Source organism: Ambystoma mexicanum, chromosome 3q (assembly GCF_040938575.1).
Source record: "Ambystoma mexicanum isolate Mex_15411 chromosome 3q, UKY_AmexF1_1, whole genome shotgun sequence".
In the NCBI taxonomy this organism is placed as follows: Eukaryota; Metazoa; Chordata; class Amphibia; order Caudata; family Ambystomatidae; genus Ambystoma; species Ambystoma mexicanum.
Genome location: NC_090926.1, coordinates 533,089,060 through 533,112,167, shown reverse-complemented (window position 1 = coordinate 533,112,167; position 23,108 = coordinate 533,089,060). Strand labels below are relative to the sequence as shown.

At 43.7% G+C, this 23,108-nt stretch overlaps 1 protein-coding gene across 1 annotated transcript in view; it reads right to left on the bottom strand.

The window, feature by feature from the left end:
• Positions 1-23,108, bottom strand: part of WWC1 (WW and C2 domain containing 1) — a 535,977-nt gene that overhangs the window by 134,293 nt on the left and 378,576 nt on the right. Inside the window, exons 10-11 of the mRNA XM_069654296.1 lie at positions 7,781-7,870; positions 5,688-6,220 (exon numbers count right to left, since the gene is read on the bottom strand). Coding sequence (XP_069510397.1) covers positions 5,688-6,220; positions 7,781-7,870 — 623 coding nt within the window. The remainder of the gene's footprint in view (positions 1-5,687; positions 6,221-7,780; positions 7,871-23,108) is intronic.

Below are 23,108 nucleotides of genomic sequence, written 5' to 3'. Positions count from 1 at the left end.
ATGCCGCGGGCGCATTGCCCAACAATGAGGCGCCTGCCGCCAATATGCCAGCTCAGAGGGGCCCTTGAAAGATTCCCCAGAGCTGACGTGGCGGGGGGCTAACAGTGCCTTTTGTTGGTGAAGGCGCCCGCGGCGGTGGGGCGCATTTGGTGACAATCGCCTGCAGCGCCTTCTCCCGCTACGCAAGTTCGGGGGAGCCCTTGAAAGACTTCCCTGAGCTGGCGTGGCAGGGGCCAATGGTGCCCTGGGGGACGCGATGCCCTGGGTGGTCTCCTGGCTCGCCCCACCCCTAAGGCCGGGCCTGCCAGCAAGTGCGGATGAACAACAAAAGTGAGGACTCGTAGAAACTGCCACCGGACAACACATTTACCACACATCTCAGAATCAGGCCTCGATTATTAAAATAAATAAAAAAGTCCAATGTTAATGGGAGGATTGGTAAATGGCACTATCCTGAAAAAAGGCAGGATACATTGTAGGAAGACTGTGCATGCAAGTTGCAAGAACGAGAAACACGCACCAAAGAAGAAATCAAACATGATCACAACAGTAGATTGCGTTATTGGCATATCATGGCTACTATCAAACAATGTGATGAAAAATACAGAAAAGGTAGTCTTTGACAGAGTGAAAAAAATATTTTTCGAACTTTTCTCGAGGGTTATTTATTTTCGCATTTATAGCAGCGCACAAAACCCCGAGGCATCAAGGCACTAGTTACAAGTTAGTGATAATGACGATTTGCCCTTTTATGAACTAATCAGACTAAAACGTATTGAAAAAGGTTTTAAATAATTGGAAAATAAGTAAGCAATAACTATGTGAACACATTCCTAGGTTTTTCTGCGAACACGGCTGATAAAAGAACTAAAGATACATCATTTAGTTACCAAGTACTGGAATCGGAGGTTTTTGTTGGCATGGTCTGGCCAATGCATGAAAGGACATTCTAATGAGGGAACAGGCTGATTTTCATGTTTTTCTTCTTTGTATTCCTCGGACGACCCCCTACAAAGATCTATTTTGTGGGGGCTTTTGTCCTACCTTCATTTCTTCGACTGTTAACAAGCTCGTAATAGACTCATTGTTTCGCATGCATATGCGGATGCAGTGGGGGGTTAGGAGGAGTCCCCTCGAGTACCCCTATCCCTGAACCTGTAGCTCCCGATTCTTCTTCCGCCGACTCTTGATGATCCTCTTGATCCCCCACAAACTCTAAAACAAGTCTCTTCTGAAGCAGCCCTCTCCCCAGTTATATTGCCCTCACAAACAAAACAGTAATGTCTACACAGCGTCACAATTAATTGGTATACCATCGATCTCCAGTTCAGCAGGGTCCCCATGAAGACCACTAGAATTCTAGAACTCTCTTGCCTTGGTGCCTAGACGAGAGCCTAACCACCTCAAATTTTGGAAATCCCTGAAAACCCTGATGTTGAGAAAGGGGAACCCTGCCGCGTAAGCATAACCTAGCCTAGGAGTCATAGAGGACTAAAAGAAATAGGGGAACTCTATTCCCCTCTGCCTTGGCCCATCCCCCTTGCCTGCCCATGCTCTTCACCGACCTCATACCCAGCCTCATCGCCCCTCAATGCAACCTCCATACCTGGTGTGCTGCCTTTCTTCCACTCCACCCTTAACAGTGTGTTTTATAACTGTGTTATAACACTGAAAGAAACCCAATGAAACAAAAATGAGCAGAATTACGTTCAGAGATTGCCCCCTACATGCACCCTTCCCTTTTTAATCCCCCATCCATTCACACCTCTCAACGGACATGCCCAGAACCGTAGTTACCCCCACACGTGTACAAATGTGCCTGCAGCAATTTCATGTTAATCGTGCTTAATTTCAGAATATACAGGCTAATCATTATAGTGTGGGGCTATGTGGCAGCTCTGAAAGGGGAGGTATGTCCCAAGCAAGCTATTCAAATAAACATTAGCACCCTGGTGGGGGGAGCCAGCCAATCAGGTGGCTAGGAACGCGGGCTGAAAATGGCGATCTCAGCCTACGTTTGCTGCCGCCTGACAGCCAGTTCCTCCAATGCCATCCTCACCCCCACCCGCCGCCCCCCCTTTTTGTATCCGTCCTACTTACCTTATACTGATGCTGCCACAGCAGCCGCTCCATCCCCTTGGCTCCTGCAAGCCGCCATAGAAAGGGAAGAGTGGTTCCATATGGAGCCCCGCTGTCCCTTTCCATGGCAGTCATCTTAAGACTATTTTCAGTCATTGAACGGGACGTGTGAGGCCTAGCACCCCGGGTCACTGCTTTGGTAACCCGGGGTGCTAATGGCCTTAAGCCCTGTGCTGGCTTTGCTCCGGCCCTTAACTTGGGATGCTGGGTGACAAAAAGTAAAGGAACAATACAGATTTGCCTGAAAAGTAGAGGATCATCATACCCTTTCGTTCCAAACCACTTCGACCTCTGCACCCCTGCCTGGCACAAATACTGCCATTTCCCCCCCATTATGTAACCAGCCCCCAGACCACAGTATCACCTCATCCATTGCTTATGGGGGCTGCTATATATTTGTATGAACAGCGGATTAGGTTTTCCTTGCAGTGATTCGTAAGGACTTAATATGTAAGTTGCAATGTCCTGTTCCTTAAGGGTGTTTAATACCTTCACCTTTTAACATTTTGCTCTCATCCACCCTTCCACTACTTTCTTGAATGAGCCTGGAAGCGTTTTGAATAACCCTCGTCCTTTACAAAACAGCAAAATATAACGGATAGAGTACCCCTTACCATTCGTTATAAGGAAATTGCAAGGCACTTCAGGGCTCTGCAACTAGAGGAACAAGGGAAAAGGCATACTCGAAGTGGTCTTTTTGTGTTGTTGCCCTGGACGAGAAGTGTTATCCGTTAAAAGGCATAGTGCTAATACAGAAGCAAATAGTGTGCCACAGAGTGTTTCACCTTCAACGGAGTGATGACGCATTTGTTTTCTGCACATTGCCGTCGCAGAAATGTGGGATAGACAGTTGTATTGGCATGAATTCATTTAAAACATTTGCTGCCTGATTTTGAACAACAAATTCCTGAATGTGAAAACATTCCTGAATCTAGACGAGTTCAGCAATTTTTTCAGATTTTCTTTCTCACGCATTTCCCACAGAATTATGCAAAAATGAGATGAACAAAACAAACTGAATGTGTTTGTTGCCAGCCAGTCATCAGCAATAGCAAACACTTTAAAATCAACCGGACAGAGACACTGCTGCTTATAGAAAAGAAATCGGAAATCTTCTGTAGCAATGACAACAAAAAAACACCAGCAATAGCATATTGTTGACATCTTATGTGGCCTCTACAGTTTACAAAGGAGTGTTAACCAATGAACACATTGCCATGGAGACAAAAGGCAGTGTCCGCCTTTAGAACTCTGACGTCAAGGCAGGTAAATCAGGGTGTTGGCAGTGACTGGTGTGGGAATACATTTGCTCAGTCTCTGTTATCCGATCAACCCTTTAGAGCCCTGAAATAACTGCAATTGGTAGAAAAGACACAGTACACGTCGCCCACCAAGCAAAAGTTACACATCAGGAAATCAACAATGAGGTCATCTATTTCTTCGCCTTCAGTTCTAATCCACGTTGATATTAAAATTGGTAAGAAACAGCAACATTATTTTAAAAAGGATATTACCTTACTTGACTTCCAGAAGGCTTCAAAGGAAATGGATCATCTTTGATAGTAGAAACATTTATGGGGCGCACAGAATATTTATAGTGTATGGTGGGATGCTTATGTTGGCTCGAGAGTTGGGACCTCATCTGCAATGATATCTACTAGTAATTAAAACTAGGACCACCACACTTCCCTTTAAAACAAGTAATGGTATCAGTGGATTCTTTTTTCTTTCATGTTTTCACTGGCACAACCACCCTCCCATATCTAAGGATGTAAAATGTTTGATTTTGACATGCTCAACCTTTTTGGGGGCTCTGAAAGTAATTGTTTGTTCCTTTCTTCACACTTGATTGAAGCAACTAAGACTATAGGTTTATTTCAGAGTGATGCACTAAATTAAACAGATATTATTTCTTTGGTATATTTTACGTAAAATGACAAAGTAAATATTGTCACTATAAAGCAAACAAGTAATATAATTAATATTGGGCCTCATTACACAGTAGGCGGTAACCATGGCGCTATTAGCGCCATGGTTGCCGCCGGTATTTTATCGTGTCCGCCTTGATGGATGCCGGAATTACCACCCTACTCCAAGGTGAGCGGGGGCGGTAATTCCCCATTCACCAAGGCACTTCCCCATTCCCATTTTTGCCCCCATAGGGCTCAATGGGAATGGGGAAGGCACTAACTACGGTACAGCAAATTGCGGTACCGTAATTAGCACCAAGGTCCCTTAGCAGGCCCGTTCCTTAACGGCTGGTAAAACCAGCCGTTAAGGTCGGGTCCCGCAAAAGGGACCTCGTAGTAAGGCGGTAAGGGTTTACCGGTACCGGTACCCTTATCGGTACCGGTAAACCCTTACCGCCTACCGTGTAATGAGGCCCATTGAGTAGCTTTTTAATACTCAAACATAATATGATCAGGACTGCATGTGCCGTTTGTAAAGTGTCTTTCTTGGTTCCCTCAATGTCACAGGGGGCCGGGGGATGGGGCACAGTCAGAAGCAATTCGAGAGCTACTCACTGGCAGCTGGTGTGCTGCCACTATGACCTGGGTCGCCTGTTGGAGGCCTCTGCTCTATAGTGCTGCTGGCAAAAGTGATGGAGGGGTTTGGGGCATGGAGCTAATGGGCGCCCTAGAGCCAATATGCCACGCATCGGAAGCATTACGAACAGTGAGGGTTGTCGACAGACGATCTGAGAACTTGGAAAAATCCATTTATAACTCTTCATTACAGGCTAACGTTGTTGCCGACAAGTTGGGAAGTGGCAGAATCGAAGGCGGAGCAGCAGATATTCAATGGAGGTGCCATAGATGCTAACTGACTTTGATTAATGAGGTTAAATCAAAAACATAAAGAATGCAGTTGGGCTGTAATTAATTGTAGGGAAGGATTACAGGTTTAAGGTTCTCCTAAATAAAATTACAATACAAATTTCAACTCTTATCAAAGTAGAAATCCGTCAAATCGTCATTTTGTTTAAACAGTTGCTGGCTATCATATACACATTTGTAAAAGTCAAATACCAATTTTGTGGCTCCAAAAAAGCGATCACCATCCCTAGGGATCAGGGATATATATTAACTTATAGCAAATTAACCAATCCCTATAGATTCTTATACGTATAGGCAGCACAGCATTCACCAATCTCCCTGAAAGAGAGAATTTTTCCACATTCAAGTCGGATTTAGATTTTCAAGCCCCCAAATACTAGCGATTCCAATCTCCACGAGTTTGAATGCCATGGAGTGATGGCTATGCAAAGGATTCTGCTATGTCATCTGTTTTGGAAAGGCTGCACAGATTTTGGAACTCTGATTTTAAGATTGTTGAGAAAACACTGATCTGTGGCAAATCCACGCACGGCCACGGATGACCATTGTTCCCCCTTCAACACCAAGAGCCGATTTGGCTCAATGCGTGTACTTTAAAAGCAATCTCACTTACACATGATAAAATAGGGTCTCTTGGTCTACTGGACTGGCTGCCACACATGGCATTCTCAACCATTTCTTTTATGTAACCCTTAATGTGCACAGGTTTACCTTGGCTCAGATGTTTGTCCTCTGCTTCGGTCCTTTCCAGTTTGTAGACGTCATTTCCAGCATTAAGACCAAGCTCTGAAAGGTTCATATTCAGGTCATTCTCCTCAAAGTCCATTTGGCTCAGAAAAGTATCCCCAGTCACCATGGGATCAATCACTAATGGGGAGCAGGGCGGAGAAGGGGAAGATAGTGATGACCTCGGGGACAATGAGGTCATCGATCGGGGCGTGCCAGAGAGAGATCTCAAGAGCTGAATTCTACTGCCGTTCTCTGTCCTCTGAGGTTTCGCCACCTCATTCTCGTGGATAGTGGTTATGTCACCAGAAGGCCTATACCCTACAGTCCCTTCTTGGAGTAAGAAGTCAGCTTTGCTCTGATACTCTGAGTCCAACTGTTCTAGCTGCTCATAATAGAGGTCAGTGAAACTGGCTGACGTTGAGGAGTCTTGGCTGGATGTGGCAAGCGAGCCTCGGCTTGACGTCAGGGATCCGGGACTGCTGCCTGAGGAAAGGGACAGCATGCTGGTGGATAAACTGCGGGATGAAGAACAAAAGAAGCATTTGTTTCATATACAGGAATGTACATTATGTTCAGGTGTTGTTTACTGGAAACTCTGGCAACCTTGACAGTTTATGCACTTGCCCATGGCAGTTGCCACCTGGAGGAATGACAAGCGGAGGGGTGGTCTACTGTCCTTCTGTTAGCAACAAACACACAACTAGTCAAGTGCTCCCAGCAAACACACAACTAGTCAAGTGCTCCCAGCAACTCACATTAAGTGGCTTATAGGTCTCACACAGCTCAGGCTGTGTCTCAAAATGACGTGCATAACCCTGAAAACACTGCTAGGCATTTCAGCATGTCGATCAATATAAAGTTGCGTTCGCATGACTATTGTCAACATCGCGCAATGGTGACACGCACACTAGTATAACTGTCTCTGCCTACAACAAAACATTTATTTATTTTGGTATTTTGTCAAGTTCTGATATGTCGCACTACAGTAAAACCTTACCACCTGCACAGTCCTGAAACAATACTTTCTATCATGTGGCACCAGCGTGGTAGATGCCCGGGCAGCTATGATTAACCAGAGGCGCGTTTTGCCTCGAGTGCGTGTCCATAACAGAGACACAGGTATGAGCCACAAGTGAAGCCCCTTGTATAAATAGGCTACAGCCCTCAACTGCACGCATACCAAGTTGCATGTATAGCCCAGAAATGCCATTCCATTGGGGCAGACGTCCAAATCCCTTTCCAATGAATGCGCAGTAATGTGACCTTGTCTCCCAAAAACCTGCACGATCCAGTGTTGCAAAGGGCTGGACCAAGAATGGGCTGGTTACCTGGAATACAGTTTAAATGACTAGTTGCATTCCAGCAACCTCCATCCACTCTTGTCCGGAGTAGTTTTGGAAACCATTTTGAATTTATGAAGTACATTTGCAAAACGGTAGAGTTATATAAGTGACCAGTGCAGTTTTGCTACTTGTCATACAGGGGAAAATACACATGGTATTCAGGATTGCAGCGAGTAGAAATGTGCACTGGTGTTCACGAAATGAACAGATTGAACACATTAGTAAGTGCAGGGTTGTGTATTTGGCCATCTGGGGTTGGTTTCTCTGCATAATTCAACACACTGTCTGCTACTTGAGCAAGGGATGCATCCATTTTGGAATCCTGCTACTGTTAGGCCTTTGGAAGTTTGCGCCACTGCTGCCACATGCCTCCTGGAAGATGTGTTAGTCATTGTACATAGTGACCTCTTGCTAGCATCTCAGGATACCAGGGCCACATTACAGATGTCTGGCACACCACTGGGTAAACATCCTGGGTATACTGCAATCATACAACCATGGCATGGTTTTACCCTCAACATGCACTGGAAGCATGCAGCTGGCTACAATGTTGTCATTTTTAGGAGCAGACGAGACTGGATTACACCTAAAACCTATCTGGTGGCAATAACCCCTATCGCCAGGTGATATTATTTCTCTGTAATGGGTATATCTAGCTTTGATCAATCTACTAACAGTGGAGATTAGGACATTAACTATACAAATATTTTTAAGGCAATCAACAAAACCTACCTTTTCAGCTGGGTATGCAACGTTGCAACTAACCGTGTTGTCTCTTCCAGGTCCCGGACGAGCTGATTTCTTTTGCTGTTGATTTTCAACCTAGAAAACACACCACATTTTAACAAAAGTGGAAAACGGATGAAGGGAAAAGATGAACACTGTGTGGCCTTGTAAATCCAGACCATTAAACGTGTCCAAGCGCATCCACTTTTAGAAGCTGAAGTTAAAAGCAAGACTAAACTCCTCCCCTTATACTGGCTAAACACAATCAAGAATGATCAATCTACTTCCGGTTCAATCTTTGCATCAAATTCCAGAATGTGAGATTTTGAACTTTGATTTATAGGCGATGAAAGATCCTCCAGCGCACCGGTATGTTCATCATTGGCATGCCAGTTGCGCCCGATAGCTTGATACAGGGGTGTTGATAGGTCCGGAAAAGATCTGGGGCTATGCTAATGTCGGGCCCGTCGGGACTCGGGGCTAGCTAGCCTTTTGGCTGTAGCACCTAAGCTTCTATCCGGGGCTGCAAACAAAAGACCCAGGGCTATAGACTCCCCAGCCCCCGACCCCCAGCAACGCCTCTGGCTTGATATACAGAATGATACAAGATGCAGTCCTGAATGGGCCACAACATGCTGCAGTACTTTAGTCTTTGGCATCCCATTATATAGTGCTAATCTCAAAATGGAGACAGAAGCACAAGGACCACACTTTCACACAAGTAATGGAAGAGATTTTAGGAAGCAAAAAAACAACCTACCCAAATAGCCTCCCACCGAGCTGCGCATTAGAAAATAGGTTCCTGTGTGTCATCTGCCCCGCTTCAACCTGGAGAAGCAATGGTGCACAAGATGCAGCTTAGCATCCATCCCAAGGTGGCATTAGTCCGGTGAAAATCTTAGCTGCAACATCTGCAGTATCTTCTCCACCCCAGAGAAGAACATGCATCCTGCTTTGAAATGCATCCCTCTCCCCTCATACCCCGATGACCAGACTGCGCAATCCAGGTTTGGCATTGGTGTGGGATAGATACAGTAAACGTACTTCGGCATATATCTGCTCAGGACTTGGAGAGGGCATGCCATATTCCTTATTCAGGGGACTGAAAAGAATTCTTGAGGGAAATACATAATCCAAAAGGTTACACATTCCAAAACTTGGGCTTAAAAAGGGACAGGGCTCTCCTTTGAAAGATAGGGTGCAGCATCCCACACGTGTCGTATAAGAAAATCATGCACACATACATCAACATATAAAGAAGATGAGCGACACATAATACACATTACAGCTGCATACAGTGGCAACCGGTCTATAATGGGTTATGGAAAGGTGCCCTTCGAGTATGGAGGAACTGCTATTGTTGCTATAGAGCTCTGCACAACAGCACCATCTTGTGCCAGCATGGAAAGGGCCATGCAGGCCCCTCTGTGAGAAAAATGCTGTCCTACCAGGGGACTTGCATGGCCACTGACTCTGCAGGTACAAAGTGGCATTAGTGAGCCTTTTCCCCATTAGAGGTAATGAGGGATTCCATTTTGACCATCATATGCTCGCCTACGGGAAGTCAAGATGCAGGACTCAAAAGAGGGAAGTGGTCAATCACTTCCCTCTCTGCTTCCTGTTTACTTTCATGGGCTGAAGAGGAGCCATTGCAGCGAGGAATCCAAGAGACTTGGCAGGGGAAAAGTAAGTTAATACAATAAATGTGTGCGCGTGAGTGCGCACACACAGCCGCTTGTTTGAATGTGTGTGCATGTATAAACGCACATGTGTAAATCCATGTTCTGAGGTCAGTCAGGGAGTGGGGAATTCAAATAGGGTAATATAGCAATTCTTGTGGGGCTAGGAGGCTTAATGAGGCAGAACTGAGCGCTAAGAAACGCATTTGGGCAGAACTGGGTCAGTAAGGGCCACATGGGGGGAAATAGGGGAGTGGGTCAAATGGGCAGAACTTCAGTAGGGACAACAACATGGGGCAGAACAGGCGTAGGGAGAGGGTCATGGGTCCAATCTCCAGCAGGAAGAATGACTTGGGCCAATACTTTGACAATCAGGAGCATGAAAATAGGCTATACAGTGGCATTGCAGGTACATATTCAAATAGGCGTCGTGATTTTATTTGGTGCATGAACATGTGTTTTACAGTGACAATGCTGACATATATTGTTGAGACAAGCAACATGACTTTCTTTTTGTATGACAGTATGTAAAGGAGACAAAAGGTGGCACATATTGACAGGCCCTATGATTTTCTTTGGACACAGCAAGTATGTGAGGGGAGCATCACTCGCATGTATTTTTTTAAACAGGCCTCATGATTTTCATTCACCACAAGCAACAGAAGCACTTGTTTTTCAGTTGCAATGCTGGCATATATTGTTAAAACAGGCATCTGGGCACAGCCAGAATGAAATGGAGGCAGTAGTGGCATATTTTCTTAAAATGGGCTTTGTGATTTTCTTTGAGCACAAGCAGCATACCAATATGTTTACTATGGCAAAGCTGCCATATATTGTTGAGATCGCTTGGTTTTCATTGAACAAAACAGGAAAATGTATCTTATATTCACAATACTGACGTTAGTCTCTTTGGTCACTGCCAGCAAGACTAGATGTTGGAAAATGCTACTGTGTGGAGTTGGTATCAATTGGATAATTGAACGTGTTCCCCTACAGAACAGAATGTATATCTTAATTGGATGTATGTGACTTATTCGAAACATGTTCACCTAATGGAGATTTTAACAAATCCATTCCACAGAAAAAGGAAATCTACTTTTTTTTATGGGTGTGGGGCCCTCGGCAGCCTCCCTCGCCCCTCCCTACCCTAACTTATACCCTTACCCCATACTGCACCTATTATGCATTACACATGTACAATTTCCCCTACCATTTTAAGTGAAATGAATTTGGTGAAGTCTCATTAGGTGAAATGGTATTTGAAGAAATCTACGGTAACGCTTTTAATCAGCTTTGTCCTTAAATGTTTGATATAAAATGCACCATTTCAACCCATTATTTCAAATATATGTTTCAGAGGCTAAGCCCCTGAAAACCACCTTAGAGGTGGAAGATCTTTCTCTGGTGTTCAGCACAAGGAGCCCACCATTATTAACAATGTATTTGTTTCCTTTTAGTCGTGTGATTCCACCACACCACCATACATTAAACTACCTGGAACTGACTGCATACAACAATACTTTCACTCTGTATGTGCCCATCTGGCATCTTTTCATAAACTAGCCTGGCATGGATGAGAGCCAGTTCCAAGATTCTCTTTTAATGTATTCACCCCCATCTGCTGTGATTGAAATCTACACAGAGACTGAGAACAGTTCTTGCAAAGAACTTTTGGAAGTTTCCTGTAGAAAACATTTCTCATCTTCAAGAGAATTTGATTCATACACATATATTTAACTCCTGCTTGACAGCTTGCCAAGAGTGCTCAATTTCTAGAAGTTTATGATCAAAGGTCCACAGTCCCTTTCCCTTTGCTTGCGGTTCCACTTAATATCTGTCATAAATTATCTGTCATCTAACAGCACTGCAGGTGCCTATATGCACTTTGCATGTGAACTTGGGGTCCCTGTGACATGTAAGATGTGTACTCAAGAGTATTGCTTGTGTGAAGAAAATAAAAAGTAAATTATTACATTTCCAGGTCATCCCGTTTCATTACGCAGTGAAGATCTCTACAATAAAAACATGTTCTTGCCAATCTGCCATTTCTAATGCAAGGTTATTGAACAAACCCTGGAACGTCAATGTTTGGAGCATATATTTCAGTGTTTTTCTTGTCTATTTGAAGTTGAGATTTGCTCTATGAAAGTTAGGGCATTACCAGTTCCCTCTTAAGTTTGGACTTCGACCCCTTGCGGTTCCATCTATAGATCCAGATTGGGGCCAGCTGTCACATATAGAACACCTCATGCAAACCACTGTAGAGTTGTGGCCCCTATGCAATAATCAAATACACTTTGAAATTCTTTTGATGCACCATCCTAAAACCCCACTCCAATTTTTACTCCCCATCCCATGCCTAATGTAATGGCAAGAATGAATGTGTCAGTACTACTTTCTGCCCCAACCCTGCTCAAGTATTGCAAGGGCAAGAAACATTACACACAGAGACAGCAGAACCGCAAGAAGAACCTACGGGTGGTTGATAATAGGAGTTAAAGCTGAGCTCCATGGAACAAGATGCTTAACTAAAATGAATGAACATGCAATCGACCATAAAGGATTAGTTAGGTTGTTTGACACAAGTAAGAACTAAGCGTAGTTTGCAGAATGCACAAATAGTGTGCAGGACAAATAGTGCAACACAATATAAAAATACAATAGGATCCTGTTTACCAAGAGAGGGACTCACTACACTGATAGGGCAGCCGGATTATATGTAGATACGATGCTGAATACACAGGCATTGATACCATCATATGGCAGACATACAAGATGGATAGATGCAGTTATAGGTGCCCAATATGGACACAGGAAAACGGAACTGCAGCCATTTTCCTAACACAGAAGTCGCAGCAAGTTTCAGAATTAGCAAGGCCTCAGAATCCAAGATGCTGAATTTACAAAAACACATGTATTCTAGAAACACGTGCACAGCCCAAACAGTAGCTCATGGCTAGAGCCAAGATCAGAAACTAGGACGGTAGTAAGTATGAACGGAACGCAGGCACAAGATAACAGTGCCAGGATGAGAAGCGGTACATGGATACCCAGGTGCAAAAGATCAGCAAGCCAAAAGACTATAGAAAAGGAAGTGACTAGTGTCCCCCAGTGGTCACAAAGAACACAACATGCATGTTGGAATGAGGTAAAACCTTAATAAATAGAAGGAAATTCAATCTGAAACATGGTACCCCAACACGCAATCCTGATTTTTGAAACACTGGATATTCATTATGAGCCAAAGACAGATTGGACACCTCGAGAACTCCCTCAGTACACACACACCAGACAGCACACAAGGCCAAGTTCAAAGGAAAAGGTTTGACCAGGAGTATTCTTTAATTGGAATTCCGGAAGACTACAGAGTTCTCTCCCCCACTTCTGTTTTGCTCATATCTTGTTGCCTTGTCAAAGCGTCCAAGGTTGGTAAGCTAAATGCCAGCCAACGAGAGGTCACCTTGCCAACCAATAAGCTTCTAGAAATGGTATCAATAGTAGAATGGGTCCATAGCTCGAACTATTAACCAACCCAACTTCCCTATAGGTTTTGTAAACTGATAGTGTAATGTGACATCATTGCTGATGTAGTTTTGGTACAAAAACTACCACCCGTCCATTTCTTAGTGAACCTAGAAATCGTAGTCATTTATGTAGACTCCTTAGCTATGTATTGTTCTTTGCGGGAACATTCCACTGTTCTTTTGATCAATAAACTGTTTTGAGATTGTTCTAGATCAAGTGTCTTTTTCTGCATTTTACTTCTGAAAAAAAATGTCTTGCCTCTCCAATTGACACACATATTTTCAGTATGTGAGTGTTACATTGAGAATTGCAGGTTCCTAAAGAAACACCTTGATCCCAGGGCCCGAAAGTTTGCAATAAAATCCTTCAGTATCAACTATATGTCAGCTGTGTCTTGAATGAATGGGAGAACATTTTGTATTCAACATTTATTCAAGGGTTGTTTGGCCTTGATAAGGTCACATTGGCTGCACTGAAAAATAAATTCCTTCGGCAGATGATGACTGCAGTTGCAAGATTCAGGTATTTTTCATCAAAGGGGCAGCTTGTGGATCCTAAGAGTGATGTTCAAGGAACACTTCAGATAATTTGACTATTCATTTGAGAGATCAGACTTCTTTCTCCTTTTCGGTATAAGAAAATACTTAGTTTGAACTTCGAGATCCAGCATCTTGAGCTTTAAGTCACTAGTAGCATCTTAACACACCTATTTGATTTTCTTGTGCAGCCAAATCCTTTATCTGATGCTCCTTAAGCTCATTGGTATTGATTTGCTGGGACAATAGGGCTATTCACTAGGTTAGAGGTTGAACGTACCTGCCACTATTTCCTCATCCCTTACAATCTCCATGTTAATGTCCTGCTATTCGACTGCATTCTGGTAGCTAGCACAGTTAATGTAACCATATGTGCTGGTCTGATTGATCAGACAGGGTGCCCATATGTGTTGCTGTGTCCAGCATGTCTTTGAAGCCCAACATCAAGCCGATGGGTCCTTATTGTTAATGTTGTACTTTGCATCTCGCTATTATCATCAATTTAACTGTCTAAGGGGCTATTAATACATGTTCATTTTCACACATTGTTCCAACCTTAGATTGAGTCCATGAGTTTAAAATGATTGTAGTGAATTTAAAAGGATTTTTTTTCCTAATCATAGCTAGCATTAGCAAAATGCCTTTGTGGCAAAGGAAAGCAACCTAATTTTATAAATGTTTGAATTCATCTGTGAGGGAAAATTGCATCTTCTCTGGGAAGATAAGTGCTAATCCAAGAATGTTTTGCCTATGCTTTGCTAGTAGAGGTCCTATAGAAAGAATTGGAAACACTAAAAGTTAATTGTTGAGAGATGTTGATATGCACCACTGTGCCATCATCAGACACTTAAACAACTTCTCTAAGACAAATGCAATACAAAGATAAGTCACAGACAGAACTCGGGTAATAATCAAACCTAGGATATTCTGGGGGCGAGGGGGAGGAGAGGGATACATCATGCCATCCATCTAACTATTATCATGTGCATTGTGCAAATATCTTTTAACTAAATTACCTGACCTAATAGGAGTACATTTACGGGTTTAGTGCAAATTGGCTTCACATTCTTACAAGTAATTTCCAGGAATGTTTCTGCTCTACTTTATTATACTGTTATGACATCATTGCGTATAGCCGGTCAGATAGCACAGCGAGTTGAGCTCTCGTTCTGACATCTATGCGCAGCCTGATGATGCAGGATCGAATCCCGGCAGGGCCAAATCAGCCTTTCGTCATTCTGAGGTCGATACAGTGTGTACCAAGCAGTGGGATAATAATATGAACTGGTATTTCAGCGCTTGGATACCTGCGGGTCTGTAGCTCTATATACAACTAGAGGTTATATATTTATTCTTGACTATACACTTCAAAGCAAAAAGGAGATTACATTCATGAACTATTTCTTATGCTATGAGATGTCTATGCTACACCAAATCACCACCATAGTTGCTTCAAAGCAATAGGCTTGTCCGTAAACTGGCATATTGACACTCGCTATGGGTATCCTTAGTCTTTGGAGGAAAAGGCAAAGGTAAGAGGGTTAGAAGGAGAGTGAAGATGCCGCCAGACACAGGGAGGTGATGTAGAAAGGTAGACAGGTTAAGGTGTGTTTCGAGAAAAGCTTGGCTGCATGTGGATCCCAAAAGTCGACCATATCTATATCATGACAGAGAGGAACCGTAAATAGCTTCACTTTTCCACAGCAGAATTTACAATGAGCAAAATGATACTTAGGGTAGACTAAAGTAAGTAAAGAATTAAAAGATGGCATTTCACGGGCATGTCATACCGAGGGGGTAATGACTCAGAGGAATTGGTGGTGTAGTCATAGGTTCCTCATTGTCTGAGGTAGGCGGTCACCCGCTGTTTTGTTTTTGAGCTGAAGCTGGGAGGGGCATGTTTTCACCAGAATAGTTCCATTTTGAGACCTTCTAATTGTAACATTCCATGTGTTCAGTTTCAGGGCACGTGGAATGTTACTGAAATACTTCATGCGCTTTCTAAAATAACCATAGAGCTCTTCAGCCGCATGTAAAACCACACCCAGCCAAAGCATCTGAATGTTAAGCTCTTTGCCTTTTGAATGTTAAGTCCAGTAACTTATTTCAGTCTAATGGAATGGTTCTTCTTCCAAAATAGCTACAGTGGCCCGGGTGGAGCCCTTTTTTTTATAGCTTTCCCCCATTTTCATATCTATGATGCATTTCTTTTTTAAAATGTATTATTAATGTTTTAAGTTCATTAGGAACTTTACACATGCATTTTCTTAATGTATATCAATATTGTCCTAAAATAATTACCATGAACCAGTCACTAAAAACTACTTATATTCAATATATTTTAAAATTAAAATTACATTCTGAATAATTCTAAATTGAAAAAAAAAATCTCGGGTTTCATCGTTAAGTGCAATTTACATCATTAAAATCAACATGAGTATAAAATCTAAATTAGTTGAATTACATATTCTGCAAAGTTCAAATAACATTTTAAACCAAAGCTATAATCGATAAAGTGCAAGGCGTAGCGATTTGTTCTCGGTATTCAAACAGTACTGCCAAAATTCATTGTCCATAAGGCTATCATAATGACTAACGAATCTGCCACGAGCACACATATACAGCAGTGGTCAAAGTGTACCAAAAGGAGTAGTGGAACTATCTTCCCTACTGGCACGCCCCCGCTGCCCACAAACACCCATTGCAATGCCCCCTCCCACACACAACACAAACCCTCAAACACACGCCCCTCCAGTTTAAGGGAACGTTCAGTGCGGTGCACTAAAGTGCAAGTTTCAACTTTTCCCTACACTTTTATTTTAAAATGAACCCATTCTGGAAATTGTTGCTTTTTAAATAAAAGTGTAGGAACATTAAAAAGCAATTTAAAAAAGTAAAGAAGCGCCGCTCCCAAACAACCCCGTCCACTTTGACCATTGATATACAATGATCCCATCTCTATACACTCAATCAATACATGTCTAACATTTTCCATTTTTGTCGGAATTTTACATATATGACAATATAATCTATTATGTGCCGGCAAACAAAGCTCGGGACCCAATACCGTCACAGAGGCAGCTTATTAATGCGCAAGAGTAACAAGTACCTACACAGTACATGATAAGAGCATAGCGATAAATTGCACTTTTAAAAAATATATTTATGTGAAAAGCACATGATTATTTGATTTAGCAATGGCCTCTGTGACGAATCACAGAGCCCATTGCTAAATGACGTCACTCTTTTTGCCAACAAGCACCATTCCAGTGGTAAATATACAACGTGACCAAAAGAGTTCACCTTCACCTGCCACTCTGAACTCCATTATGTCAGAACAACCAAGGTACTGTGCAGACCAACACCAGTGACAGGAATGTGTAATACTGGGACAAGGAGGCCACACGAGGATGAAGCAAACCACTGCCAACGTTGTAGTTGTTGTTTCTTTAAGGAAACTGACAGAAGAATAAAAAGGAACAAAGGACAACGATATAGTAGACAGAAAAGTAGTAGCATTAGTTGTCCTATCTGTGGTGGTGGTCGTCACAGTGGTGGACTGAACTGGAGAAGCCTGACCCGTAGAACACAGAGTGAAAGAAATAGCAGGAGAAGCTGTAACAGCAGAGTAAACGAGAGCCGAGACGAGAGTCAAAACACATAAGAAATTACAAACCCGGCACATCATTATTGAGACCGGCCTAAACCCACTGTAGGAGCTCAAGAGACGGCAGAAACCAGGGCTTCGTTCAGTGGTGACGCCTCCGTTTTTATAAAACTACAAGAGAGGCACACAGATGATGTACCTATCAAGGATGGGAGTGCAGCCTGTGCACGATTTGTGACCAGCCTCAGGAGTGGTGTCTGAATGCCGGGGTGTTCATGATCACAGACGGATACCATCCTCCGACAAAAGTGAGATAAGCATCCTGCAATGACGCGCAACCTAAATATTACAATAATGGACACCAGAGGTGTAGAAACTGGAGGGAGGTCCTAAGAAGGACTTTGCTGCGGACTGCAGACGCTGTGTTGGTGAGACATACCAAGGTCTTGAAAATGACACTTCTGCGCGCTACAGTCACCACCTGTACGAAACCTCAGAGTCTTGTGGTGATGAGATAACTTGCCTAGTGCAACCGGAAAAGCCTGGGACCAGGCGTTGGCTGCAGACACGGGCGAGAGACTATCAGTGGAACTCACTTTCCCACAACACACCAGTGAGTGGAGGGGCGGACCACAAGGTCGACAGTGGAGCCCGCTGGACGACGGTTTTAGCAAGTGGTGCAGAGGGCGATATTCTCAGGGAGCACAGAGGGTGACGTCGCTAGAAGAAGCAAAGGTGGTAGATGAAACCCAGAGGCGTTCGTCATCAAAGGCAGACACCACAGGGAATATCCATAAGTGGTGGGCAGCAACCGGCCCACTCGCGGAGCGAGAAAAAGAGCCCAAAGGACATTTATGTACTGGTGTCGGCGGCGCTGGGAGAATCACATGGGAGACCCACCCAAAGAGAAGAGAATCAGCTGGGAAGTGAGTGGCTTCATGAGGCCAACTAAAGAGGTTCTCGTCTGTCCTAAAAAGAGGCTTGTGAATGAGAGGGAGCACAGATCCTTCAAAGTAAACACATGAAAAGGGAATTGAATCATTGTGACTTGTAAAGTGTCCTGTGGAGTGAAAACATAACCACAGGTACCACATCAATAATAGATAAGCTCATTGTAGATCAGAATACTGATCATTCATAGCATGCTCCCCCTCGTCCCAGTGACTTAGAAAAGTATAAGTGGCAGTACTTGGCAGGAGAACAAACCACATCTGTCAGAGACCAGGGAATTGCCATTTAAACAACCTAGTAAGAGGAAAGATCAGGGGATGCGGATTGCCCACCCTGGCATTAACGTATTCTCTGTGGGGCGAAGGAAGCCACTTCCCCCAACAGGAAAAGAGACCAATAAAGAAGGAAACTCTTATCGTAAAGTTAGGGGAAATGTATGTTTTAAACACTTTGTATTTATCTATTGGAACTGTGTATTAGAGAACACCACCTGGCTGCAGGAAAACAGCCATAAAACACTTTATTTTTCCCTTGTGGAAGATTTCGTAGCATTTAGACTGTGAGGGTCAGAACAGGCTCTGGATACAGGACAGTGAATATTATTTTGGACATCCTGACAGCAACTGTCTCATTAGTTAGTTTTGTCTTTTGTATGCAGAACTCTGGTGTGAGGCTACTACTTCTGAATGGGTGTGGCCTTTGATGCCTGAGCCCAGAACAGCTTCCGGTCAAGTGTCTGTCAGGGGGAGGGCGTTGCTTACCTTCACAAAGGAATCAAAGAAGAGACCTGCCACGTGCCAGTATCGGACTGTCTGGTCAGACTGCACATCTCTTTCCACAGCTTAGCTGGCTCACAGGAGCGGATACATGGAGTGATATCAAATTGGGTGTGGCTGTAATGATTATGAGAAGTGCCATGCACCATGCCCTAACTCAGGCATGGTTTAGATTTAGAGTTCGCTCTGCCACCAGCATGGTCTGCTGATAATCACAATAATTTTGAACAGTGGTGCATATCTTAAATGCCACCCTTGTGCTGCAGTGACTTTGGCTATCATTTCAGCTGTCAATAGGGCACCTGTGACCTGAACGTTCACTGTGCCACTCTAGGGCAGACGCTGCAGTGTTATTACTGATGCAGCAGTGCACCGACTAACACTATGCTTTGGCATGGAGCTTATAAAAGGGAAATCTAATGAGCAGATTGCCCTTTCAGAGATGGAATTCCCTGCATCATTTTATTCATTCATAAAAATCAAAAAAGACAGGACTTGTACAACCTTGCCAGATAGCAATTCCTCACACCAGGTCAAACCCCAAGCAGGTCTAACTGTTGGGAGTAGGTTCCAGCGGAGGGTCAGGGAGCAGAGTGATAATTTAGAGAGGTGGTAGGGAGAATAGAATCAGAAAGGAAAACTAGTAGGGATTGGCAATTCTTCCTCTCTCCTTGCTGACCTAAACGACATACGTAAGATAAAACAGATGATCCTGCAGAACATCAAGGAATGGCTTACTCTTGGGGCATGGCAGCTCAAAAAGCAAAGGAAAGTCAAAGGAGCATAAGAAAGGCTCAGTACATCCTGGACCCTGTATCATTAGAGAGGAGTGAGGCAAATCCTCTAGGACTCTGGAAGAGTGACGGCTGGGACTTGAAAGTCTGATCACTCACACTGAGAACGGGAAAGACAGCGTAAAAGACCTTTCTGGAAAAATGCTATCCTACATGTTATTTCTTTAGAGAACATTCTGTTTATATTTAAGTTTGCCCACCCCATAGACCCTATCCTGATGATGTCACTGAAGAGATATATTTGCAGTCAATGGAGCAGGTAGACTGACTGCAACCGTGCAGACCTCATGATGTCACAACTTAGACTATGACATAGATGCGTTAGACATGAAGCACATATGCAGTCTTGCACAAATCTACGCAGACACTTTGACTAAATTGCCTTATCCACGAAGAGCATGCTTATGACCCACTTACATAGAGGACGGACACCCTCTTGCTATGCAGTAACTGAAAGTTGCACAAGAACACATATGAACTCCTTGCTGATGCTAAACACAACGGATATGGGAGGCCATGTAAATCAAGATGGAGGCCACAGCTACAATGAAATGACAGGAAGGTGCTGAAATGACTCGAGAATACAGAGGGAGTCCTGACATGCTGATTTTGCAGAGGTGTGCAGAACAGGCTGTCATTGCAGCCACTGTGCCAATTCTTGCCCAGGGAACCGAGGAAGAGAACGTTTCATATTAGCAAGATGAAATAAGACACCTGTGTGTGTAAAAGCTGAAAGTCCTCATAAATGCAAGCAAAAAAAATCAAGTTTGTGGTCCCTGCACACGCGATCTGAATCTGAGAGACAAAGACTCTTCATTTGACCCAAGCAGCAACAGTTGTTCCCATCCAACCGAAGGTAGGAGGATACAAAAGTAATACCAAGTTCAAAGCCGAATGTTCTGTCTCAAGACCTGGAGGATCGTAGATGGTAAATGTTTGAGTACAAGCAGCACCTTCGGGCTGTTTCACCACCTTGAATAATTGCACTTGGGCTGGTAACTTTCCAAAGCTCCAAAGCTGAGAAGACCCTCTTTGACCAATCCCCATGCAAATTCCACGCTAAGCTCACACTTAGTTGCACAACCCAATCACAGCACACTAACCTGACATACCTGTAGTTTCAACATTTATGAAGTTGTCACAGGAGGAGTCAACAGTTATGGTTCAACTAAACAAAGAACTAATCCACTATATCCTCCATATCTAACCTACTGTACTAACCAACCCAATTCCACCTTAGGTTTGTGGCAATGTATCTTTAATTTGTGATGTCACATGCCCTCAAATTGGGATGTCAAGCTTGTGATCGACGAGAAAGTATTGGAGAATTTTGTGTTGTCCATAAATTGATCCCGGTTAGGAAAGCTTTTACTAAACCGCATACTTTTGTCACATTGCTGGACGCTTCTGTTTTTGAGTGCAAGGAATTTCCTCGGCCCAATTCCTCTTGCTTGTGATCAGGGAGATTAATCATCCCTTGCCTTAATTCAACAAGCCATAACCTCTTCTGGCACAGTGGTAAGAGTCTCCCTGTCAGAGGAAAAATACAGTGTCTCACCCCAGAGAGTCTCCTCACTAACCTGGGCCCTGTCTCCACCCAGGTGATTCTCCTGCAGTACACCATCCACAGGGTTAGGATCAGGAAGCGTCTGCCTTCCCCCTGGCCACCTGGGAGGAGACTTTAGGCAGGGTTTCAATGAGGGATCTGCAGAAATCTTCACAAAGAGTACAACCATCCTTTATAAGCCAGGTACAAACCAACTATAAGCCAAAAGACTCCATGAAGAATAATTCAAGTGTCCCCAGTAGCAAGAGAAAATATAACACATGCATTAATATTAGCTGAATTCCCATAAATGAAAGGGGAAAGAAGTCCACACACAGTCCCATCACAAGTGACGCATAATTGGAGAACACAGATAGGACACCTGCCTTACTCCTTACACGTATCCCCAGACATGAGAACCCACACAAGGCCAATAACAAAGAGATCACCCTGGCTCATAGCCTAGAAATGAGGGATGCTATCTTCTTTAATTGAAAGGTAGGCAGTCTGTGGACCTGTCTCCCCCGTACTCCTGTATGGCTCATGTCTTGAAGGCCTATCAGTTGTCCAAGGTTGATTAGTAAGAAGCCAACCAATGAATATCTCTAATGTTACGCAGCTCATGAAGCAAGCTTCCAACCAATTACATATTGCAGAGATGATCTGGTCGCAGGAGGAGCCATCAGGCAAGCGTTACCCAATTAGAAATGTAACCCCTATATAACGTACAAGCACTCACCATTCATAATCCATGTACACTGTAGGGTTTGATTACTAAGATTACAGTATGTCAGCTATGACGAACATCGAACAAATGAATTTTATTTGTAATTTATATAGCGCGTTGTGCTTTGTGTGCTGTCCCTGCTTTATTCTGATGATAATGAAGCTGGGTTTGGCCTGGCACTTTATCTTTTTACGTTATTGAGTCCGGTTTTAACTGGCACCAGAACCTCTGTATAATTTGGGACTTCCCAGGCCTTCTTAACAATGCAATGAATTCCCTTGAGTCTTGTCGGTTCCTTAGGTTTATCTTGAAAGGGTTTGCATATTCCGGCAAACTAGAAGTCTCTATGGTATTCTGTATATTTCCCCTTCTCCCCTCTGTATTCTCTTGCCAGTTATTTGTGAAGGCTTCTTGGGCCTTCTGCTCCTTATCTTCTGTCGTTCTTATACACCATTCAAACACTTCACACACAGGGTTAATCTTCCCTTCTTTCCAGGAGAATACTGTGCTTTCTTGTAAGCATTTCCGACCTTCTTTGAAGTGTGTTTCAAACTCTCTTACAGCTCTCTTTCTCTAAATTTTAGGATTAGTTATTATTCTCTCAGTCACGTAGGCATTTCTTGTTCTTGAAACACTAATTGTCTCTTTCAGCTCTATTGGTTTGCAATTTAGGGTGAGTTATGCTTCTCGGTCCTTCACCCAGGCAGTTCATGTTTGTCAGACTTACTTTCTCACTTTTCTTGTTTCAGCGTTCTTATAATTCCCACCTTGGTTCCCGTTCCTCCCCAGTTCCCTGTTATCTTCTTGTTCAGGTGGGAATGTATCAGGCTTGCGTATGGTTCTCGTCTCTCCGGGCATTCTCTCTCCTTCATTCATCTCCTTTCCAGCATCTTTGGCCGACATGGCTCACCCTCTCCCGCAATTTCAGTATTCCTCACTGGGGAACCACGTCAGCTGTAGTGGTCTCCATTTGGCGGTCTTTGCATCATTGCCGGGGCAGCCTGCCCATCACTGTAATCTCATGGTTATGCCACCACCACCACCACTACTCCAGCTCCACTCGGGTCAGTCTCGCCTCTTTCGGTCTACACACAGCTTGCTTCTCTGTTGCCAGCTTTAGCAACTTTGCAGACTCCGTGCTCGTCCACAGCCCTGCCTCCAGATGGCGTAATGTTAAAAGGGGACCTCCCCTG